The 26020-nt window shown below is 37.4% G+C and overlaps 2 protein-coding genes across 19 annotated transcripts in view; both read left to right on the forward strand.

The window, feature by feature from the left end:
• Positions 1–26020, forward strand: part of LOC105223067 (uncharacterized) — a 54354-nt gene continuing 28334 nt past the window's right edge. For 2 of the 18 annotated variants that reach the window (XM_049450809.1, XM_049450807.1), the window contains exons 1-6: positions 1–207; positions 837–1044; positions 1110–1296; positions 1357–1473; positions 1547–2222; positions 9892–9912. In XM_049450809.1, coding sequence (XP_049306766.1) covers positions 67–207; positions 837–1044; positions 1110–1296; positions 1357–1473; positions 1547–2222; positions 9892–9912 — 1350 coding nt within the window. In that variant the 5' untranslated portion in view covers positions 1–66. Of the gene's footprint in view, positions 208–836; positions 1045–1109; positions 1297–1356; positions 1474–1546; positions 2467–7361; positions 7581–8504; positions 8710–8774; positions 8962–9023; positions 9141–9215; positions 10226–26020 lie in introns of those variants that run through there. The other 16 variants (XM_049450802.1, XM_049450801.1, XM_049450805.1 and 13 more) reach the window with 14 other exon arrangements.
• LOC125777019 (uncharacterized) lies at positions 13304–24654 on the forward strand. Its single transcript, XM_049450813.1, has 6 exons — positions 13304–13511; positions 16732–16939; positions 17005–17191; positions 17254–17370; positions 17444–19891; positions 21203–24654. The coding sequence occupies exons 1-5, from the start codon at positions 13371–13373 to the stop codon at positions 18381–18383; spliced, it is 1593 nt and encodes a 530-aa protein (XP_049306770.1). The 5' UTR covers positions 13304–13370; the 3' UTR covers positions 18384–19891; positions 21203–24654.

The following is a 26020-nucleotide window of genomic DNA, read 5'->3' on the forward strand; positions in this document are numbered from 1 at the left end:
ATTTAGTTAATTTAATATCGTTTGCGCTTACCATTGCCGGAGCAAGAAATTTGTCGTAGTTGAATTATGGAGTTCTCAGAATGTTCTTACGATAATAAGGAGCGCGTGTGGTCTGGTTCGAACTCACCGTTATTCCACGATTTCAATTGCTCTGTGGGACATATTATTTATAGAAATTTGAAGAATTATCCAAGCAAAGTTTGTCAAGTGAGTGCAGTTCTAAAAATGTTTTGGTGCGACAATAAGTACGAGATTTTATGAACTGATCCGGTGTTTAATGATAAAGATGACATAACGGTTCAGTTTCTCTTTGAGGTTATGCGTGGAGTCTATCTCTGTCCTTCTTTAATTGTTGCAATTACAAGGCCTCGGCGATCTGCGTCCAGTTTCGTATTCAATCGCCTCTGAGGATCAAATTAGTGTTGCGTAGTTAAATACTGGTCGGTGGATTGCTTTATACTGCTGCCTTATTTACATTATACTAGAGAAGTGTAAATTGTTATGGAATTTTAATGCTATCTAATGCATGTTTTACTGATTACTGATTTGATTCCCAGCGGTTCTTGAATCGGTTTACTCTACTCATCTACTATTCCTAGTAATTGTAATGCAGTTCCTAGTTGTAAGATTTTCATATATTTATTCTCAGGTATACAGACCCATAGGTTATTTCTAGTTGTCACACAGACTGCTTTCGGATAAAGGTTGCCAACGAACTAAGCATGATTGAATGAAATTAGTACTGAAATCCAATAAACTCACAAAATTAAGAACGTCATAGTAACTTTGGTTAAGACATTATTACCGATTGATTGGTAATCCTTTTATTTCTTAAGGTGTCGGATATTGATGGCCGCGAAGTTACCAATCGTGAACTGCTAGCCTGGTCTACACGTCTGGCGCTGTATTTCAAGAAAATGGGTTTACGACACGATGATGTCATCGGAATTGTGGCAAAAAACAGCACCTATACAAGTTCGGTTTCGGTCGGCTGCTTTATGAACTGTACGCCCTTTCATGCCGTAAACTCGGGTTTGGATAGAGGTAACGAAAGATCTTTACAGTTTCATTGCACTAAGCATATATTGCTACATATATATTAATAACAGATACAATCCGTCACGTCTTCCACAACACCAAACCGAAAATAATATTTTGCGACGGCGAATATTATGAGAAATTACATGAAGCCACAAGTTCGTTGAATCCATTATTCTATACGCTTACCGACCATATTGAGGGAGTTGGCACAGTTGAAGACCTGTTGAGTCCCATGCCAAATGAAGATCTTTATAAGTAAGTAGATCAAATTTTCATGTTTAACTTAAGACCTGTCTGACTTATAACTCTTTACAGGCCTGAGCCCTTCGTGTTGGGTGGTGAGCAGACAATAGCAATACTTTGTTCATCCGGCACAACGGGTGTACCCAAGTGTGTATGTGTGTCAAGACATACGCTGAATATTGATGAATAGTAAGTCTAAGAACTTAAAAAAATACTTTTCTGTATACATATATGTAATAACGGTACAACATTATTTCTTTAGTGCCACAACCAGCGAAGATGTCATCTTCGTGAATAGTTGTTTGGACTGGGTAACTGGTGTTGTCTTCACTTTACTCTCTGCGTCCCGAAGTTGTAAACGTGTAATTACCAATAAGCCCTACTCCCCCGAATATATGATAGCGCTGGTGAAGAAATACAAAATCACTTACACTCTTGCTGCACCACGTCATGTTTCCGCTTTGGTCACTTGCCCAGCTGCCACCGTAGACAACTTGCGCTCCATTCGGTCTTTCTTAGTTGGGGGTGGCTCCATTAGTCAATCGACTTTACAAAAGCTGAGAGATTTACTTGAAAACGGCAAAGTAATTTATGCTTATGGCTGTACCGAGTCGGGCTTTCTATCATCGAACTCGGATCGTAAATATCCCACATCTGTAGGAAAATTGGCTTCTGGCACTAAGGCGCGTATTGTTGACGATGAAGGTAATAATTTGCCACCGAACGAAGTCGGTGAGATTTTAGTGAATAAAGGACATACTTGGAGTGGATATTATGGTAATCCAGTTGAGACGAAACGTGTTCAAGATTCAGATGGCTGGTTACATACTGGGGATCTCGGTTATTTCGATGACAATCATTTGCTTTATGTAGTCGATCGCAAAAAGGATATAATCAAATACGACGGTATGCAATATTGGCCAGGCGAAATCGAGCAGGTGATCAACGAATTGCCGGAGGTGGAGGATGTGTGTGTGGTTGGTGTGTATGACGAGAGGCATGGAGATGCGGCCGGTGCAATAGTGGTGCTTCGTCAAGGTGCCGATCTTACGATGGAGCAAGTAAAGGATCATGTTAGAAAACGCTTACCAGTAGATTATAAGCAACTGCATGCTGGAGTAATTTTCATCGATCGCCTGCCGCAAAATTCCAATGGAAAGACACTAAAACGAGATGCGAGAAGTTTATTTGAAGTAAAGTAAAATTATGAGGAATTTAAAGTACATATATACTCGTACTTATGTACATAAGTAAAATTTTAATAAAGTTATAGATGTAAAGGAAAATATATATGGTATGAATATATAAGAATGAGTAGTTTAATAAAGTTTTTGATGGATATATATGTATATATGTCTATAAATTTAAAAATTACGTGTCTCGTTGTTTGTCCGGAGTAAACTCCTAAACTACCTTACCGATTTTTGTAAGACTTATCATACTGTGCCTACTTTAAATCAACTTAAGAGTTATAATATCTTACACCTCAATTACGTTATAAATATTTTTCAAAACATAAGCCAGTGTTCAGCATTCAAAACAAGAAAAGAAAAAAACGAGAGGAAGATCCACGTTCGAGTGTAAGCGACCATTTTCTGCTTCGGGATTCTTTCAGGGGTTGGAAAAACTTCATACCAAAATTTTTTGTAAGAATTAGCCATTATTTATTTGACAGATGTAGTATTTTATTTAGTTATATTTTAGGCCATAGAATCGCTTGGTTTTATTACTATATTTTACTACGCGTCAGCTAAAATTGTATTAAAATCAGCTTCAACAAGAGAAAAACGTTAACTTCGGTTGCACCGAAGCTAAATACCCTTCACAGGTGCATTTCTGTTAGTAACTATGTGTTCATTTTATTAGCTATATGCTATAGCAATCCGATCTGAAAAATGTTTTCGTGAGTATATCTAAATAATCTTTTGAAAAAAAGAAATCGATGATCACTATATAGGATTTATTGGTAACCCTGGTGGTGACACGCCCATCTACAAATTTTTATAAAGACATTTATTGATTAGTTTGTAGGTGCCACATGTGCCCACATATTCTGAGTTTTTTCACTTCAGCATAAACTTTTTCAGCCATCTGTGTAGCATTTAAAAAAATTTCATTAAAATGATGATCAGCATGCATTCTTCATGTGATCAGTATTGCAAACAATGTTGTTATGACTTTTGATGCTTTCGAAAGGTCGATTGATTCGTTCCGAAAGAAATAATAATAATCGTAATTCTTTTGCAATTTAATGCTGATAGCAGTTTATTTCGGAGCAAAAGAACCTTGAATTTTATCATTTTCAAATTCATACGTATATTCCCTACAGATATGAAGGTACGAATGCTTATACGACATTAAAAAGTATCGCCACAAATTTTCAATTTTTCATTAAGCGGCTTATCAAGAGTGACCATACGCAATTTTTTGAATGATTAGACGTATTATTCTTTGAACTTGGCCGACATTTTTCTCACGAATCTATAAAGCACATAAAGCTCCTAAGAATGGCTGGTTGATTTGCCATTGCTTTTTAAGCGGTACTCGTTATTTGGATTACATACTGGTTTTGTTAAGATATCAACCCAGGAGTCACAAGGAGTTACTTACGTCTCACACTTGATATGTTCGAAACGCCTGCGCTCTTATAAATATAATATTAATTATATTTATAATTGAATCTCGACAAGACTGACGTTGCTTTTGTAAACAGACGTAAGTGAGCCCATCAACGTTATTGTAACTGACATAATTAGGCAAGTGCCGCGTATAAACTATGAAAACAGCTGATAAAGAATGTGAAAGTCATGCTAAAGTGATCGTGGGACATACATATGTATGTATATAAGTATTTTTCAGTACATATAACCAATTAACAGATGCACATATGTATACATTTTAATTTAACTGACTTCTGACAATATTAATTTCTTCGAATTTGAGGAAATTGTTTATAGTGGCGAAACGAACAAGCAACTGTTAGTTTAGTTTATATAACCGTTTCACTAAACAAGCCCTTTTCAATACTAATTAATAATGCAAAGAGGTCTTTGAGTGCTAAAACTCAAAGATAAAGATCTAGAAGTCACTACTTCTTTATAAAAAGCAATGATGATAAAGGCCCACCCAGCAATTGCTCGGATCTATATGTAGAAATCAAACGTTATCGAAGCTCCTTTAGATCTCAACACAATAAGCAATATTTATCAGTATTTAAATAGTAGTAATTTCTGTCAGTACCATTTCATCGCGCTCATTAGAAAGTTATGTAAATAAATCAGTAAAATCAGTTATTGACTGACGTTAGGTAAGGTTATCTATATTCACAATAATTATTTTATATTTGACATATATTATTACGTTGATAGCATTGAGACCTAGGTGGGGACTTGAAATGCGCACGTGTGATTTAGTAGTAGTAAGTACTTTACATAGGTTGCTATATATATTTCTGGCTAGGCAACACTAAGTGTTGCCAGGTGCAATCTGACATTTCCATTGGAAAGTTTGACATTTTTTAGCATAACATCACTCAGAACGTTTTGCCATTTAATCGCCATTAATTATCTCGGCCAAAAAATGGAATTAACTCATGAACATTTTCGTGCGATCATTTCTCACAACTTTCGACGTGGATTATCACGACAAGAAGTGCATCGATGAACTAAAATCTTTGTATGGCTATGAAGCACCATCCTATAGCACTGTGAAAAACTGGTACAACGAATTCAATCGTGGCCGACGCTCGCTCAAAGACGAATTCCGTGAAGGTCGTCCAAAAACAGCCGTTGTGCCAGAAAACATCGATGCCGTACGTGAACTGATAATGCAAGACCGTCATGTAACATACCTTCAGATAGAGGCATGCCTATGCATTTCTCCCACCAGCATACATTCGATATTGCATGAACACCTGGCCGTAAAAAAGGTTTGTTTTCGTTGGATCCCGCACAATTTGACAATCGCTCAAAAAAAGGCTCGTTTGGATTGGTGTAAAGAAATGCTGAAAAAATACGATCGCGGTGCTTCAAAAGACGTTTATAAGATCGTCACAGGTGACGAATCATGGATCTATGCGTATGAGCCCGAAACAAAACAGCAATCGACCGTGTGGGTCTTCCAAGACGAGCCAAATCCAACAAAAAAAAAAAAACATTTCGTTGATATTTTCATCCCATGCAATGTCACAATTTCCTGAAATAGGCGAATCTCCAAACTTTTCTCACAATAATTCGGATGTTGCACGTGCTGTGTGGCACGTAGCCCCGTGTTGTTGTAACCAGATGTTGTCAAGATCAACTACATCCAATTGCGCCCATAAAAAGTTGGTTATCATCGATCTACAGGTCTCTATTGACAGTAACGGTGTCGCTAGCTTCATTTCGAATGAAGTACGTACCCATAATTCCAGCAGACCAAAAACAATGGCTAAAATCCATGAATTAATGTTCGAATTGTTGGAGCATCCACCGTATTCACACAGCGACTTCCTTTTGTTTCCAGCGTTCCACATATTGGAGAATCATTGGAGCAAGTGTATTAATGTTCAGGGAGATTATACTGAATAATAAAGTGTATTTTGAATCATAAAATTGTGTATTTCTTATCAAACGATACAACTTATTGAACAATCTGGAATTTCGATGTTTCGATGCAATTTTATGAAGATAGCTTACGGCATTAAATTATAGTATATTCATTCATAGTCGTTCCGTTAATGCTGAGCTTTTTTATATATTGATGGATATATCTTCTTCTTCTTATATATAAAAATGAAACGCTATTCGTGATATTGTCGCAGAAGGTCTGAACCACAGCACAGAATTCGGTTAATCCTGCAGAATGTCAACAATTATCGCAATGGAATCCGTTTTCAGTCGATCAAAGAGATAAAACAAAATTCGCTGAAGGAGTTCAAAGCCATCTCAAAAAGTGCTTATGAAAAGTGTTTCGACGACTGGACAAATCGTTGGCATGAGTGCATTATAAATGGTAAGGGGCTCGTACATTGTAACTGTTAGGAGGCGGGTTCACGAGAAGCTCTGTTCCAAATGTAGCTTAGTTATGGCTTTGAATCCATCATTAATAGAAGAATGCTCGCGCAGACAGGCTGGCGGATACGCAGTCTCCCAAATTTCAACTCTTCTCGCCATCCTGATAACTTTGGTGTACATAACGTTGCATATGTTTTGAGTGGGTTTAGATATTGCAATCAACCGTTAGGTGAACAAACCTGTCTGAGACAAGTATGAAAACAAAGTTTATTAACTGCAAAAATATGACGTACGTACCTAGAAGAAGTTATCTTTAACGACAAAATGGAGGTTTTCCGTACGTGTTTTGCCCAGTCATGCCCAAAGAAGCGAATAAACATGTACATATTACTCAAAACAATACCTCGAAGTCTTTACGACTCTTAAGTTTATAGCGGGTGCTACCGTGAGTGTTCGCTCTTTGTTATTGCTAACGGGTTACCCAAGTAGATTTACTGTTTTCAATAGCCTATTTTGTGTAGTATGGTTTGTCATCGAAAATTAGACTCAACGGATGGACCAACTGAGACGTAGTCGTTTCCAACATTTGAAAGAGATAATCTTTAAAAAATTAATGCCAAAAAATGAGAATACTTAATCATTTCTAATTTAATTTGAAGTTTCTGTGTCTTTTTTTAAAGGTAGGGAACCTCGAAATAGATCACCCTTTATTGACACCTCTTGAATATTTTATTTGTTAAGTCGGATTGCTCTACAGGTGCTTTATTAGTGCTTATTAGCAGAAATTTCGCAAGGTAAATATGATATTACACACTAATAAAATATAAGGCGCCGCTAACACTCTACGAAAGTTTCTGGCCGCGCTTCTTTCACATTTTGTGGTACGCTTTTTGATCTTTTTATGCATTGAGACTGAATGGAGGGCGAAAAACGATACGCAGCAGAAACACTTTGTATGGAAATCATTTGACGTGAAGCTCTTAGATTTTAAAAAATGCATCTTTACCTCATATCAGCAGTGGTATTAGCCGACTGTCATCCGCTAATTTATGTTGGCATTCGGAGAGTATTTAAGGAAGTAACAAATTGTTTAGAATTTAGTTACATTAATAGCGTTTGTGCTTGCAATTGCTGGAGCTGGAAATTGGTCGTAGTCGAATTATGGAGTCCTCAGAATGTTCTTACGATAATAAGGAGCGCGTGTGGTCTGGTCCGAACGCACCGTTATTTCACGATTTCAATTGCTCTGTGGGACATATTATTTATAGAAATTTGAAGAATTACCCAAACAAAATTTGTCAAGTGAGTGCAGTTCTAAAAATGTTTTGGTGTGACAATAAATACGTATTTTTGTGAATTGAGCCTGTGATAAACAGTGTTTGGTTGGGAATTGGCCGTTTTGGTGGTGCTATTCAAAAAATAAAAAAGTTCTTCAAACAGAAACTTTATTTCAATCATGATCTGAAAATTTGTTTGAAAGTTGCCCTAGACAATAATTATAATCGATTCCCAATTTCGTGAAAATATCTCGTCAAATTAAAAGGTTGTACTTGTTTGGGAAAATTTGAAAAATTTTCGGTTTGAATGACAGCCAAATGTACTACAGCCCATTTTCTGCGCCTCGGCTAAATCGGTAATTTTTTAAAAGGAAAAGAACATTTGGAAAATTTTTGGTATAAATTTCATAGAATAGCGTGAATGGTATATACAACAGACATGACTAAAGCGACTAAAACTTAATATACTCCGCATTCTGTATGGGGTATAATTAATCGATTATGATCATTAATAGATACTTGTCGCCCGCATATAAAATGTTAGCTCATATCTGAGAGATATCTAGGGTTTGAACAACGTCTGTTAAGATTGACCTTCAAAAGGTTTCATAGCGTTTTCATTATTCTGCGTTCGGGCTCTCACCATGCACTACTCTATGAATCTGTGCTGAATCTGTTCTTGGCGACCGGATTTCTTTACTCATCTACTATATTTAATATATTAAATAATTGAAATACTATTCCTAGTTGTAAGACTTTCATAATGATAGACTTTCATAGCTTTCTAGCTGTCATACAGATTGCTTTCGGATGAAGATTGCCGACGAACTAAGCATGAGTGAATGAAATTAGTACTGAATTCCAATAAAAATGACAAAATTAAGAACTTCATACTAACTTCGGTTAAGTTAGCAATACAGATCTATTGGTAATCCTTTTATTTCTTAAGGTGTCAGATATTGATGGCGAAGTTACCAATCGTGAACTGCTAACCTGGTCTACACGTCTGGCGCTACATTTCAAGAAAATGGGTCTACGACACGATGATGTCATCGGCATTGTGGCAAAAAACAGCACCTATACAAGCTCGGTTGCGGTCGGCTGCTTTATGAATTGTACGCCCTTCCATGCCGTAAACTCGGGTTTGGATAAAGGTAACGAAAGACCTTTACAGTTTCATTGCATTAAGCATATATTGCTACATATTTATTAATTACAGATACAATCCGTCACGTCTTCCAAATCACCAAACCGAAAATAATATTTTGCGACGGCGAATATTATGAGAAATTACATGAAGCCACCCGTTCGTTGAATCCATTATTCTATACGCTTACCGAACATATTGAGGGAGTTGGCACAGTTGAAGACCTGTTGAGTCCCATGCCACATGAAGATCTTTATAAGTAAGTGCAGATTGAACATTCAAGTTCAACTTAACACCTGTCTGATTTATAACTCTTTACAGGCCTGAGGACCTCGTGTTGGGTGGTGAGCAGACAGTAGCAATACTTTGTTCATCCGGCACAACGGGTGTTCCCAAGTGTGTATGTGTGTCAAAGCATACGCTGAACATTGATGAACTGTAAGTCCAAGTACTTAAGAAAATAGTCTATATATAGTACATATATGTAATCACGGGAAAACATTATTTCTTTAGATGCGTAACCAGCGAAGATGTCATCTTCTCGAACAGCAGTTTAGACTGGATATCTGGTGTTTTCTTCATTTTACTCTCTGCGACCCGAAGCTGTAAGCGTGTAATTACCAATAAGCCCTACTCCCCCGAATATATGATTGCACTGGTGAAGAAATACAAAATAACTTACGTATTTGCGCCGCCACGTTATGTTTCCGCTTTGGTCACTAATCCAGCAGCCACCGTAGATAACTTGCGCTCCATTCGGTCTTTCTTAGTTGGGGGTGGCTCCATTAGTCAATCGACTTTACAAAAGCTGAGAGATTTACTTGAAAATGGCGAAGTCATTTTTGGTTATGCCAATACTGAGTCTGGATTTTTATCATCGAACTCGGATCATAAATATCCCACCTCTGTAGGAAAATTGGCTTCTGGCACTAAGGCCCGTATTGTTGACGATGAAGGTAATAATTTGCCACCGAACGAAGTCGGTGAGATTTTAGTGAATAAGGGACATACTTGGAGTGGATATTATGGTAATCCAGTTGAGACGAAACGTGTTCAAGATTCGGATGGCTGGTTACATACTGGGGATCTCGGTTATTTCGATGACAATCATTTGCTTTATGTAGTCGATCGCAAAAAGGATATAATTAAATATGACGGTATGCAATATTGGCCAGGTGAAATAGAGCAGGTGATCAACGAGTTGCCGGAGGTGGAGGATGTGTGTGTGGTTGGTGTGTATGACGAGAGGCATGGAGATGCGGCCGGTGCAATAGTGGTGCTTCGTCAAGGTGCCGAACTTACGATAGAGCAAGTAGAGGATCATGTCAGAAAACGCTTACCAGTTCATTATAAGCAACTGCATGCTGGAGTAATTTTCATCGATCGGCTACCGCAAAATGCCAATGGAAAGACACTAAAACGAGAGGCGAGAGTTTTATTTGAAGTAAAGTAAAATTATGAGGACTTTAAGGAATATATGTACATAAGTAAAATTTTAATAAAGTGATATATGTAAAAGAAAATATTTCTTATATACATTCCCACCGGCATAATTTTTGAAGAAATGTAGACCGATAATGCCACCGGCTCACAAACCACACCAAAGTGTTGTTTTCTTCTGGACGAAATGGCAAAAACAATGCGAAATTTGGGAGGAAGAGAAATTGGGCAATTTTGTTTGCTTACATACCCATTGAGCCAGAAATGGGCCTCACCGCTGAACTTTATTTGGGCCCAATAACCTATAGAGCGTAGCGATATCGCTTAGGAAGATCGAGCGTCTTTATTTCTTGCACAAGCTGTATTTTATACGCTTTCAATTTAAGATCTCGACGACTTTCAACGGGCTTGACGTGGGCTATTTGGTCGAATATTTTTAGTCCTCTCACGCACAAATCAGAAGTGTTTGATGAATTTGTAAAATTCTACAAACTTGTTGAAAATTTGTGATTCGGAAGGTATTATGCACCAAAAACATCACCGTTGTTGGTAAAAGATTAAATGGGGACACAGTGTAAAGCCAGATTAGTGATCAAAGGATAGAAGTATAATCAAAAAAAAAAGCCTTCGATTATGAAAAAACGTTAGTCCCTGTAGCTCGATACACCTCATTACGTTGTCTGTTGGCGTTATCTGCTGGAACTACTTTTTAGTACATTAAATGGACGCTGTGACAGCATTTCTCAATGCCGAGTTAAATGAAAAAATCTATATGTTGCAACCTGATGGTTGTGATGACAACACTGCTCGTGTGTGTACGCTGTTGACATTCCTATATGAACTGAAAAGTCCACCCACCACCCAACCAACGCTCGGCTGAAGTTAGGTCTTCTACGAAATAATGTAGATCAATGTTGATGTTAACGATTATCTATTGTTTTCAACCTACGAGAAAATTATGAAAGCGTTAAAGAAGCAACTTTCATCAGACAGAGATACTACAAAGAGCACTACAGAAATAAATCAATCGCAATTCATACATATATCTCCGATATGGAACGTCCAACAGAAATTCGGTTGCAACACAATTCGAATTAAATCAACGTTTGTATAATGAAATGTGTCCAACGAATGAAGCAGAGTAGCATGAAATGGCATGGTGCTTTCTTGTTATTCGCCTCACAAATAACGGGACCTGGCATCGGTTTTGCAGTTAATCTACTGAGTCGTTTCTCTATAAACCCAGGAAAAGCCCACTGCTTATATTACATTATTTAAAAGGTATCATTAACAGCGGTATTGTGTGTAGCAGAGAAATAAAAGATCTCACCAGAAACTGTGACGCAGATTGGGCTAGTAATCTTGATGAAAGACGATCTACAGGTATATGCTTAAGCTTCAGGATGATTATGGTACTTTACTGTGACAACAAAAATGCTATACGAGTGTCATTGAATAACTCATACTCACCTAGTACAAACGGAAAAAGATAAAACGGCAGCATTTAGGAAGCGGCAATATTAAATTCATTTACATTTCACCAAATTCGATATCATAGGTTATTTCCTCCATCTTGGAATGAGGATTAACACCAACAACAACGTCAGTCTCGAAATCCAACGCAGAATAACTCTTGTTAACAGGTGCTACTTCGGGCTGAGTAGGCAATTGAGAATAAAAGTACTCTCTCCAAGAACAAAGTCCAAACTCTACAAGTCACTCATCATCTCCCCCCTGCTATAAGCATGCTGAGCCATGGACGATGACAATTTAAACACATTTTTTAAACGCATGAAATTATGTAACAAAATGTATGTATGAAATGTAAGAAGAACAAACAAGTTAATTTATTAATACGAGTATTTATCAAGCAAAGTATCGTTCAGAAACAGTGTTGAAGTGAGGAAGGAGCGATCCGTTATACAAATAAAGATATCGAAATTAGAGAATTGTTGATAAAATTGTGCTGTGAAGATAAATCGTACAGAAATATAGGTGAAGTTGTTGACAGACCTCATTGCACAGTCCAGGAAATTCTAAATAAATGGAGATATGGAGGAACTATGCGATATTCCGGTAGTAAAGTCAAAAAAAAAAATTGAATGATGTTGATGAGCTCAATATTGTACGTAAAGTGTAAATAAACACAAAGATAAGTGTTCTTAACTGACTTAGTTGTCAAAAACAATAAATAAAGAAATATCGACTAAAACAGTTCATTGTGTTCTTCGCAAAAAATATTTTTATGGACAGATAGCATGTAAAAAGCCACTTATCTCTAGTACAAATAAGTAAAAAACGGCTTGAATTCGCAAAAGCTCACGTTGATAAGCTTTTAAGGTAATGGAAAAGGGTAATGTTCACTGACGAAACAATTAGTGTATTATCATTTGGGAATGTGATGGATGACAAATTGTATGGAAGAAGCCAAACACGGAGCTACGAAGTAAAAATTTAGTTGGAACAGTGAAACATGGCGGTGAATCAATTATGCTGTGGGGATCTATGGGAGCCACTAAATGTATTGAATTCAACATGACCAAGGGGATTTATTTAAATATTCTGAAGTGTAATTTTCGTGCAAGCATGGAAAAATACAGCTGTTGTCAGTGTTTAGGTTCAAATAAAATTGTTATGAAGTTTTTGTCTCGACTGGTTTTAGGTATTACAAACAACACTTATTTGAACAAAGCTATCTGAGGCAAAGTGCTTTAGAAAATTTAAAAGTGCCAATAAAACTGCGGCAAACATACGTCATATATGTAGGTATGTGTCGCGTGCATACATAATATTAGTATTAGTGCTTATCTGCAGAAATTTCGCATGGCAAAAATTATATTACACACTAACAAAAAATAATGCGCCGATGGCACTCTACTAAAGGTTTTGGCCGCGCATCTCTCATATTTTGTGGGGCGCATTATGCTATTTTTATGAATTGAGACTAAATGAAGAGCGAAAAATCATGTAAAGCATTTCGGAAACATTTTGTGTGTCAATCATGCGACTAGAAGCTGTTAGTTTCTGAAAAATTAAGCTTTATCTCATATCTCCGGTGGGCTGCAAACCAGTGCATAAGTGCTTAGTAGTAACAAACTCAAAGCAAATTATTAAGCATTCTTAGCTTTTGGATAGTATTTAAGGAAGTAGCAAATTGTTTACAATTTAGTTAATTTAATATCGTTTGTGCTTGCAATTGCCGGAGCAAGAAATTAGTCGTTTTAAATTATGGAGTCCTCAGAGTGTTCTTACGATAATAAGGAGCGCGTGTGGTCTGGGCCGAACTCACCGTTATTTCACGATTCCAATTGCTCTGTGGGACATATTATTTATAGAAATTTGAAGAATTATCCAAACAAAATTTGTCAAGTGAGTGCAGTTCTAAAAATGTTTTGGTGTGCACTAAATACGTATTTTTATGAATTGAAAATATGTTTAACGATAATGATGAGATAACGGTTTAATCAGCAATAGGAATTTCGGCTTATTTTTGCGTGGTGTCGTTCTCTGTATTTGTTTAGTGGTTGGATTTAGAAGACTTCATCAGTTGGTTGATGAAATTTGCTGTTTAGGTGGAGTTGGGGTGTTGGAATGGAAAAGATGTATTTGCTTAATAGGTATGGGTGGACATGCAACACTGTGATTAACGATTTGGAGTGATCTATTGTATGAAGCAGATGTAGTACTGTATAATCTGGTGCTATATCCAAAACAGGACTGTAGAAGTATTAATTAAACTTCACGAGGAAACAAAATGTCTTATTTCGCATTCTGATTCTTTCTACTTAGGACCTATTTAGTTATGTACTACCTCATCAGGTGTGAGTCCAGTTTCGTATTCGACTACCTTTGGAGATCATAGCGGTGTTGCGCTATTAAAGACAGTAGATTATATTGGAGTAGTGTGAATTGTTACGGGAATTTTAATGCCATTGGCTTACACAAATTTTCTACCTTTCAGCTGTATAAAAACGTTGCCGAAAATTTTGTACACCATTACTGCCCATCTACAAATTAAGTTTGAAATCGGAAGGGACAATCCTCTAAGGAGCTCCTTGTTAATGCTCAGCAGTTTAACTTGGAATAGAGGTCTCACAAAGTATTCGTGGTATGTCCGGAAATTTATTGGCTATTGATACTGAACTTCTAAAAGGCGAATGCTAATTTAGGTCTCTTGGAATCATAAGATTATTTTCTGGAATTTCCTCAGTCTGGACTGGACCTAGGAATGATTATAACTATTGTGGTAAAATTTTTACCCAATTACCATTATGTGAGGTTTTCAGAAGACGACAGGTATCTTAATTATGCTAGCCGAAGCAATAATTTAATTGATAGATGTAATGTTTCAATTTAGTTGCCTGGAGCTTCTCATATGAGGATTGGATGAAGTTTGGGAGTCGTTGTTGTCAGCATGAAATATGGGGTAGAATAGGTTAGATTAAACTGGTAGGCCAATAAGCCAGGCATAGACCAGGTTGGTACTTTGCGATACCAAGTCCAATAGGAGTAGTCATGGTTTAGGATACCTGCGTTTGGCGTCTTCTCGATCTGTCAGCCCTATCACGCAGGCGTGTGGCGCCACCTGATAGTGACCAGTTAGTATTCCCATCATGCTCCTAAAGTCTCTTCTATCAAGTGCCAATAAGAATGCTGTGTACTTCGGATCCACTGTTTTGGAAATGGTTTTTGCAGTTATGCACCATGGTAGCCCGTTCTATCGGCTTTTGATTTTATTTACCATGCTTTTGTCGAGGTCGAATAGAAAATGCGTGACTTTCCCAAAGTTGTTGACGTTTACGGCCTAAACTCTTTTAAGTAGGTGTGGTTATTCCTACCTTACTTCGAAATCAAAACTATCTCAGCCTCTCTCCATGAGTGTTACACATGGGTCGAATAAGCGCAAAGATCTGTTCGGGAACCCTTTACTGCAATACTCCTTTCGCAGCTAGAACTTAATGCGTCCTTATAGACTGAAAAGTGCACACTGACTAGGTCTTCCAAGAGTTCTGGCAGTTGTCCCCACTCTTTGCCACTTTTGCGAATTAGACCGGACGAGGCGGAGCTTTTGGATAATAGTTTCCTAAGTCTGGCCACCTTCTGGTCTTTCCAAATCCACTACAAAAGTTTTTTCTTGGATTATCGCTTTGCCCTGCGCACCAACTTCTTGTAGTACCTTAAAAGATCTTTATATTCGTTTCAACATTCCTCGCTTTCTGCTAGCTTGGCCCAGTTGAAGCATTTTCATACTTTGCGTTCGTTTTGTGCTTGAGCGCAGCGTGGGACACCGCCTCATCCGTCAGGTCATCTGTGGAAAGACTGTAATCAATATGGGAAAATATTGATTTTTCTTAACCAATATTGCTGATCTTAAGTAGCTTGTTAATTACGTTTGGGGTGTATGTCGTATAATATTGTGACTTCAGCCCAGCGATTACATTAAGCCGATGCAAACCAATGTTCTTTGACTAAAGCCATGTCGTAGCCGCACTTCTTTGGACTGAGAAAGGCCGAGGCGATTTTACTCGTGTGGAGATTCACCTGGAGTACCTTCAGCTCTTGGTTCAGGACCATCAGGCTGAATGACTGGGGTTTGCTCCCACCTCCACCTCTTGTAGGACAAGTGAAGTAGACATGATCTCTTCTATTCCGAGATCGTTTTCTACTTCACTCGACGGTTTGACGTTCGGTTCGGCGTCCATTCTCGTGAAGAGGGCTTCCAAAACTTCATTTCCACAATTTTCCACCACTACTTTGACATTTGTCCTAGCGCGATACTGCGATCTATGAGCGCGACGGTCAAGTGCTACTTCGCAATCTCCCTGGCTGCCGCTGCCTTGGATGTTGTCGGTTTGTTGTCCGAGTGCTTGACGTCTAGCTTCCCGGCTACGTCTTTGCATTTCTTCTTTTTCGAGGGTGCCTTAACTTCATTGTCCGTTGAGCGACCCTTCTTTCCAGAAATGTGTTCTTCAATACGAATAGCATACGCTGCTGTTTCACCTCTCCTTCCTTCAGGCTGGACTTGACTTCGAGGCGGTTATGTATTCCGACCGGCGCCTTGTAGATCGCCTTTGCTTTCAATTGACGTAGACGAATGAATGTGTCATACGTTTTAAGAGCGGTAGGGGGACAAAAAATTCAATATCTTTGAAATGGTTTGAATGAACAAAAATTTTTTTGCAGATTATTAAAGGTGAATATTTTCCCCGGTGTGTCACATACTTTTCATTTGTTTTTAGCGTGAAGAACACTTATAAATTTCAATTGTTTAACAAAAAATTATGTAAAATATTATTATTTAAACAAAATGACCATGAAAAAAATATTTATAATATAGCACGACATTCACAAAATTTCATCGATTCATCTCCTGTAGTTTTTGAAAAAATTGTTTTACAACTTTATGGTCCTCTAAAGTTGAACCTTCAATAATTTTAACAAAAAATAATAATTTTGACGAAATATTTATATCAAGGGGTATGTGTCTGGTCCCTCTTCTAACGAACTGCTCATTTTCAAAATCGGTGATTTTGGGAAATTTTTCTGAATCACTTGACGTGGTTTGAGCCTAATCCTTTTATTCTTTAAGGTGTCGGATATTGATGGCCGCGAAGTTACCAATCGTGAACTGCTAACCTGGTCTACACGTCTGGCGCTACATTTTAAGAAAATGGGTCTACGACACGATGATGTCATCGGCATTGTGGCAAAAAACAGCACCTATACAAGCTCGGTTGCGGTCGGCTGCTTTATGAACTGTACGCCATTCCATGCCGTAAACTCGGGTTTGGATAAAGGTAACGGAAAAGCTTTACAGTTGCATTAGAATAAGAATGTAGTTCTACATATTTACTAATTACAGATACAATCCGTCACGTCTTTCAAATAACCAAACCGAAAATAATATTTTGCGATGGCGAATATTATGAGAAATTACATGAAGCCACCAGTTCGTTGAATCCATTATTCTATACGTTTACCGACCATATTGAGGGAGTTGGCACGGTTGAAGACCTGTTGAGTCCCATGCCAAATGAAGATCTTTATAAGTAAGTACAGATTGAAATTCCAAGTTTAACTTAAGACCTGTCTTACTTATAACTCTTTACAGGCCTGAGCCTTTCATGCTGGGTGGTGAGCAGACAGTAGCAATACTTTGTTCATCCGGCACAACGGGTGTTCCCAAGTGTGTGTGTGTGTCAAAGCATATTCTGAACATTGATCCATTGTAAGTCTAAGTCCCTAAGAAAATATTTGTCTTTGAATATGTGTAGAATAACGGTACAACATTATTTCTTTAGATGCGTAACCAGCGAAGATGTCATCTTCTCGAACAGCAGTTTGGATTGGATATCTGGTGTTTTCTTCACCTTACTCTCTGCGACCAAGAGTTGTAAACGTTTAATTACCAATAAGCCCTACTCCCCCGAATATATGATAACGCTGGTGAAGAAATACAAAATCACTTACGCTCTTGCTGCACCACGTCATGTTTCCGCTTTGGTCGCTTGCTCAGCAGCCACCATAGATAACTTGCGCTCCATTCGGTCTTTTCTAGTTGGGGGTGGCTGCATTAGTCAATCGACTTTAGAAAAGCTGAGGAGTTTACTGGAAAACGGCAAAGTAATTTTTGCTTATGCCATGACCGAGTCGGGCTTTTTATCGTTGAACTCGGATGATAAATATCCCACCTCTGTAGGAAAACTAGTTTCTGGCGTAAAGGCGCGTATTGTAGACGAAGAAGGTAATAATTTACCACCGAACAAAGTAGGTGAGCTTTTGGTGAATACTGGGCATGCTTGGAGTGGATATTATGGTAATCCAATTGAAACGAAACGTTTTCAAGATTCGGATGGCTGGTTACATACAGGGGATCTCAGCTATTTCGATGATAAGAATATGCTTTATATAGTCGATCGCAAAAAGGATATAATCAAATACGACGGTATGCAATATTGGCCAGCCGAAATAGAGCAGGTGATCAACGAATTGCCGGAGGTGGAAGATGTGTGTGTGGTTGGTGTGCATGACGAGAGGCATGGAGATGCGGCCGGTGCAATAGTGGTGCTTCGCCAAGGTGCCGAACTTACGATAGAGCAAGTAAAGGATCATGTCAGAAAACGCTTACCATTAGATCACAAGCAACTGCATGCTGGAGTAATTTTCATCAATCGCCTACCGCAAAATGCCAATGGAAAGACACTAAAACGAGAGGCGAGAGTTTTATTTGAAGTAAAGTGAAATTATGAGGACTTTAAGATATACATATATGTGCATAAGTAAAATTTTAATAAAGTTATAGATGTAAAAGAAAATATATAAGGGTTATTCAGACCAGCCTTGTTAATTCGTTCGTCCTTATTCGGTAGTTTTTATACTCTCGCAACAATGTTGCTAAGGAGGGTAATATAGTTTTGTTCACATAACGGTTGTTTGTAAGTCCTAAAACTAAAAGAGTCAGATATAGGGTTATATATACCAAAGTGATCAGGGTGACGAGTAGAGTTGAAATCCAGATGTCTGTCTGTCCGTCCGTCCGTCCGTCCGTGCAAGCTGTAACTTGAGTAAAAATTGAGACATCATGATGAAACTTGGAACATGTATTTCTTGGCTCCATAAGAAGGTTTAAGTTCGAAGATGGGCAAAATCGGCCCACTGCCACGCCCACAAAATGGCGGAAACCGAAAACTTATAAAGTGTCATAACTAAGCTATAAATAAAGATATTAAAGTGAAATTTGGCACAAAGGATCGCATTGGGGAGGGGCATATTTGGACGTAATTTTTTTGAAAAATTGGGCGTGGTCCGGCTCCCTAATAAGTTTTTTGTACATATCTCGGAAACTACTATAGCTATGTCAACCAACCTCTAAGCCTGAAGTAAACGGCCTGAAGTAAATGGCATTTCCCTATACAGTTTAAAAATGGAAGAAATCGGATAATAACCACGCCTACCTCCCATACAAAGGTTATGTTTAAAATCACTAAAAGTGCGTTAACCGACTAACAAAAAATGTCAGAAACAATAAATTTTACGGAAGAAATGGCAGAGGAAAGCTGCACCCAGGCTTTTTCCAAAAATTGAAAATGGGCGTGGCGTCGCTTACTTATGGACCAAAAACCATATCTCAGGAACTACTCAACCGATTTCAATGAAATTCGGTATATAATATTTTCTTAACACCCTGATTCACAATCACGCCGTGGTTTACAACCACGCCTTCTTTCAATATAACGTTATTTTGAATTCCATCTGATGCCTTCTCTGTATAATACGAGTATGTATATACATTAGGAACCAATGATGATAGGTAAATGACGGATAATGAAATCTCGATTATCACTTTATCATGCGAGAGTATAAAATGTTCGGTGACATCCGAACTTAGCCCTTCCTTACTTGTTTTCGTAAAATTAACAGACTATCGTTCTACCGAGTAACGAACTATCCATCTCTCAAGTTTGATAATTGTTTCGTTACTCGGTAATATCACATCAGATGTTTGTTTGTTGATCGTTGCTTTATACATTTTTAACGGAAAAATAAATTTGGTGCTCACTTCGTGAATTAGGAAAAATTTTGCAAAAGTAAGTACATCTTTAACAAATAATTGCTTTTTATTTCGTTAAAGACTTATTTTCAGTGGAACCTCAAAAGGAAATACGCAGGAGGGCAAAGCCTAAAAAAAATGGAGTGAGGAGGAAAACCATTTGTTTCTAGAATATTTACTAGAAAATGTGGAAATTGAGGTAGTTCTTTATACAATTAGCTTTAACCTTTGACTGGTGACATGGATTTTGTGTAACTTAACTGGTGACGAGCGGCCTAAGAGGCCGCTGCTTTACATTGTCTATAGCATACTGCAGTCTTTCAAATCATTAAATGAATACATAAAAGAATAAAATAAAACTACTCAATAGACTCTAAATGTGATTTTTAATTATTATCTTTCTAATACAATCTATGTAGGAACTAAAATCAAAAATCCAGAGATAAGATCAATAATCACGCTCAAAAAAAATTAAATCAACATATTATAACAAAAATACTATTTATCATTATAGTTAAGGTATATTTATTAACAAAAATAAAATAAAATATGTAATCACAAATATAATTTTAAAAACTGGCAATGGTCAATCTTTGGTAATTTTTATTGGCAGTCAGGGCATAATTGTTTAGCGCACTGCAAGGATACATGGCATTGGTAATTATACTTGCGATTTAACTTAGGAGGACAACTGGCACAGGTTTTCCATGATTTTGGTATATCCTCGGAGTTTTGTGGTTCTGGTGGCAAATCAGAACCCAAAATACGCGCTAAGTTGACGCGTATATCGCGTGGAATGTGGGTATTATAAACTCTGTGTGAGTTCACGAATTTTCTCATTTGTCCACTTCAATATTTCTTTTAAGATATCCGGACTCATTATTTTCTTCCACAGTGAAAAGGGGTCTCTTTCGTCGTGTACATTCAACCTCGATTCCGGCACACGAGCTATAATGTTATGCTGGCTTGTTCGTGCACCTCTGTTTGGCGAATTTTTTGCCCATTTAAAACGATTTTTACCAAAGAAACATCTAACAAATCTTGATAACGGTTCACTATTACTGTCACTTTCTGACTGCTGATTCCCTTGAATTAGTTTTTCATCTTCAGAAGCACTTTCAGCTTCTGATCCACTTAAATCTTCCTGAGCCAAATAAACTTCAATCACACTGTTCGACACTACATTTTTAACTCCTAACTCCTTACTCTTCTTTTTAGGAGGTTTGGAATCACTCATTGCTAGTAATAACCGTGAAAATACGAAAAAACAATAAAGAAAAATTATATTAAAAAGTTACACAACTGGTGACGTACGGTCTGAGAGGCCCATGCCGAAGTTTATGGCGATGTAACTTATCGATATGAGATAATACGACGCAACTGTCCCACTGTACGGCGTGGACACAACTGAACTCGAGGGTGAAATGATGTTTCATTGACTCCGCTCGGCCTGTGAGACCGCTTGTCAGCAGTTAAAGGTTAACTAAACACTTTAATACGTCTTTTATAGAAACCAAACGCCCAATTGTACTACCAAAAATTAATTGAATCAGCGAATATCGATGCGACTACGGACATGTTGCGCTGCAAGGTCCGGTACTGGAAGCAGATGTATAATAAAGCTGAGCAAATCGACAGGTGCTGGAATAAACGTTGGCGATGAAGTTTCCTCAATAAAAGGTAAATGCGGCTTTTGGTTTTTTAATAAAAAACTTTCACAAATGTGTCCGAATTATGAACGGGTTTCGGTTCTATTTGGGAGTAATTCCGAAGCCAATTGTGTTGTAGAGACGTACAACCCCGAAGTGTCACAATACTGCAGCGATTTTGCAGACCTTGTAGAGATAGTGGAAATTCCAGCCGACTCAGTACAATCATCGGCGTAACCATCGGGTTCACTTAACGACAAAGCAGAACAGACAACAGTAGGTGCAGAGTTAGCAACAGTTCCTCCTACCACTCCGTCGTTCCTCGAAAAAGTGAAAAAACGTGCTCCAAAGAATATTGAAATTGAAAAAGAAAAGTTAAATTTGGAAAAGTTAAAGCTAGAATTGGACAGAGAAAAGTTAAATAAAGATTTTGAAATGAAAAGAATTGGAGTTAGAGGAAAAGGAAAGACTGGCAATGATTGAACTAAAGTACAAATATATTATATAACAATTGTATATGTTATGTTTAATAATTTTTAAGAATGTACAAATGTATGTTGAAGTGATACAACTTTTTTATATGTACATATCTATATATATAAAAGAAAGTGATGTTAATTACTACGCTTATAACTGGAAATGGCCTGGACCGATTTCGGTGATTACCACCAATTCGGACAGGTCTCCGCCCAAACAAGGAGAAAATTCTGGAAAATTTTCCGAAAAAAAAATTATGAAGAAAATAAATTTTCAAATATGCTGTATTGCCAGTAGATGGCGTTGTGTGCATCAACTTTTGACAGCTGCATGCATATGCACAGTTGGCAACCCACGCAAGATGCAATGACATATGTATGTGACTTGAGTTTAGTAACATAAATATCGGCATTTTCTTAAGCTTTTATCGGCTTTCGTTAGTTATTGTAATTCAATTTGATTTAATAAATTATCTAAATAAAACAAAGACCGGTTTGTTCGAACACTTATAACTCGAGATCTGCTGAACCGATTTTCATGGTTATTGATTCGTTGGATTTGTCTCCACCCCGAATAGCAGAATACATATTAAAAACAATGAAAACTCGATAAAATTGGATAATTCCAAATAGTAACTTTTTTCCATACAATTTTTTTTTTAATTTTTGTTTGTTTTGTTTTTCAATATTTTGATTTGTAAATTATTTGAATAGTTTAATTTCGGTCGCTTGCTTTTTTATTCCGGCTATTCAAAAGAAAAATTATTCAGAGAAAACTGTACTTGTGCTTCACACAAAGAGGTCAATTGCAGATTGAAATTTGTTACGAAGCCACGAAGAGGTCGCCCTAATATCGGTCGGCGTTCGTTTTGTAATAAACGTATGGCAGCCCAAGGCAAGGCAAGGCAAGAAGTACTCCCAGGATGCGGTGACATACGTGCGGAATTATGGATCGCGGTCAATCAGCAAGCGATCATCACAGCACGACTTTTCAAACAACAGTTGCGATGTTTGATTGCCTTTATCTTGAAGCAACGTATATATGGTGCTGTCGGATGCTAGATGTACTCTGTTGAGTTGCAAAAAAGAGGTTTGCCGTACGCACACATTCTTCTTTGAATGGTGGACGGTGGTTACACCAGATCAAATTGATGAAATCATTTCTCCGGAAATTCCTGATGTAGAGAAAGATCCAGTATTATATGAAGTGATGAAAACCAATATGGTTAATGGACCTTGCGGACACCACAATCCCTTTTCGGTTTGTATGTCTGACAATAAATGCGCGAAACAGTATCCACGTGCTTTTCTTTCGGAAACACAAACTGGAAATGACGGATATCAACTCTATCGGCGTCGCTCGCCAGATAACAGAACATTCAGCATTCAACTTAGACGAGTGAATATCGAAGTTGACAACACAGGCATCGTACTATATTCACCATTATTGTCTAATCACATTTGAAACTCATATCAATGCTGAGTATTGCAGTTTGGTGTAATCGATAAAATACGTTTGTAAGCACGTCACCAAAGGAAGCAACGTGGCAATAAAGCGCTTTGTAGGAAATTTACTTTTGCAATTCATGAACGTTTTCCGACTGTTGTGCGTCTCGCAGTTAATTTGGAGAACGACCAAAGATTGTATTTCAACCCAGAAAATACAGTATAGCCAGTGGAAACATCGCCAGCAACAAAATTAACATTGTCGACTTTATTCTCAACTTTCGTCAGTAAACCGTTTGTGAGAACTTCCTCTATTCGGTAATGTCTTGATATTATAAATAAAATGCAACGTCGAAGAAATAGTTACGCAGAAAGCAAGGCCAACCAGTAGATTGACATCCAGGTGTCTAATGCATTAGGACGAATTTACACAATCCACCCGAAAAACGACGATTGTTTCTACCTTCAGTTGCTATTGATTAATGTACGCGGTTCAACTTTATTTGAGTCATTGCTTACTGTGAATGGTTCGATGTGTGCAAGTTTTGGAGAAGTAAGCCAGCAATTACAAATGCTGGAACACGTTAATCACTGGAATGAAAATGAAGTTCGCATACTTTTCGATATAATCATCGACATTGTCAAAGACATTTTTACATTGTCTTCGCTAAAAATTGGAAGTGGTTCAATTTCGGTTGATACTTCCGGTGGTTTGATATCAATTCTATCCGCCGTTTATCAATTTACGAAAGATGAACTCATCACAAATGTTCGGACATTGGCTAAATTATCGTAACTATGATTCACAATGTTAGCTGTTTGTTGACTTAAACTGGAAGATTCAAAGTCAAATTTCGGGAGACTTGCGCTCATACAAATCGATCGATCGTCTTGACAATGAAGACGACGCCGTGAATTATACAGTGGTATTTCTAAATTCTTTGGACAGGCTTGGTATGCCACCGCATCATTTGCGTCTCAAAGTAGGATCCGTCGTTATTATGTTTTGCAATCTTCATGCGCCGAATACAAGGGGGAGAATGCTTGATTCTACGAATTCCTTTGAGTTCTAACGATTTTCCATTTCAGTTCAAACGTATTCCGGCATAAATAAGGAAATGCTATGTTTTTCACACGGCCGTGGCGTGCTCACGAGTTGGAAAATCATCTTTTCTGTACACCGGAACAGAAACCAAAAAATGTTGTTTATAAAGCTGCGTTACATTGAAAAAAAAAATGAAATGATAAATTTAAACTTCTTTTCATTTCAAAATACATAATTTCACACAGGACAACGGCTGCGGGGTCAGCTAGTAGTATATAAAAATGAAAAATAAAGTTTTGATTTAATTATAATTTTTAATATAATTAAACAGTATTTGGACAAATAAGATGATATAACGATTGTCTTTTTAATTCAAAGCTATTTGAGATCGTTCCTTCCACTTCTTCTTCATAAATGGGTTCATTTGTACTTTTGTTGAAATTCTTATTTTCACTGATATCAAGTAGTATATTGTGAAGAATGCAGTATACTAGTATCCATTCGTTACAGTATTTTTGACTACTTTTATTTCAAATACGAATTCTGAGCTCTTTTAGAATGCAAAATCGCTCTTTTAATAAGCCGAAACCGTGTTCGATTCTTACACGATATTTGCTATACTGTTTCTTGAATTTTTTTTAGGCAGTTCAAATTGTTGAGAGTTGCTTCTGTAAGGCGTTATAATAATGTCACTGAGGGGGTAAGCAGAGTCTGCAGCAATCCACTCCTGTCCTGAAAAAAATCTTGGCTGATATTTGTTTAGCGAACAGTTTTTAAATATTTTTGCATCGTGAGTAGAGCAACTGCAGACAACGACAACATCGTGCATTTTGAGCTTGTAGTCGCAAACCATTTGAGCTTTAGTTGCATATATGATTTCTGCAAAAGAACGCTTCATGATTTTTTATTGGGGATTCGGCGAGTTTTATTTCAGTGCCATCCACGTAAGCTACACAAAATGGTGGTTCGTTGAACGTTTCTCGTACTATTAAAGAGCACTTAGTATTATCTGGCCAATATATATATAAATGGAGTTGTTTTAAAAATGCCTTGAATACTCTGCGAGTAATATTTGTTAACGTTCCTCCGTCACCAATCCCAAAAGTTTACGTAATTTTTCGTATCGATGCTCTTTCTCCAGAAGAGCCCAATCTATATAGAACGACAGCTAGCTGTATATCAATCAGGAATTGCTTGCCAGTACATTTTTTAAAAACTTCGTCACTTGATAGTCAATAAGGGTCATAAGTGAGTAAATTGAGTTCGGTCTACACGCAGCATTTTACGGAATCGATTGTCAACCATTGTGGTTAAAATATCATCGCACCAGTGAATTGACTTTGGAACAATATTTTCTACATCTCTACGACAGTTTGGTGTAATGAGCAAATCATCATTCACCTCGTCAATGGTATCCTCTACCAAATCTTCATTTTCACTGAATATGTCTTGAAATAATTTGAAAGTTACTTCCATGCTCCTGTGACTGACTGTGAAACTAGTTGATTATGACATATTCATAGAGAGTCATCGCAATTTAAGTATAATTTAAATATAACCCTTATATATGGTTATAATCCGATATCATCTATTTGCATATGGTATTAATACCGCCTCATAAAAGACTTGTTCTTAGAAATCTTGTTTGTTTTAGCCTTAGTTGTTTGTAAGGGAAGTACGTGCTTGTGCATTATACTCGTACCTCTGAGGAA

This window comes from Bactrocera dorsalis, chromosome 3 (assembly GCF_023373825.1).
Source record: "Bactrocera dorsalis isolate Fly_Bdor chromosome 3, ASM2337382v1, whole genome shotgun sequence".
Taxonomy (NCBI): domain Eukaryota; kingdom Metazoa; phylum Arthropoda; class Insecta; order Diptera; family Tephritidae; genus Bactrocera; species Bactrocera dorsalis.

Bases quoted from the DNA above. Each gene is read 5' to 3' on its own strand.
- LOC125777019 (XM_049450813.1), top strand. From the start codon at position 13,371: ATGGAGTCCTCAGAGTGTTCTTACGATAATAAGGAGCGCGTGTGGTCT. The intron at 17,192-17,253 runs GTAAGTACAGAT...AACTCTTTACAG, and splicing joins CCAAATGAAGATCTTTATAA to GCCTGAGCCTTTCATGCTGG. The intron at 17,371-17,443 runs GTAAGTCTAAGT...TTATTTCTTTAG, and splicing joins ATTCTGAACATTGATCCATT to ATGCGTAACCAGCGAAGATG.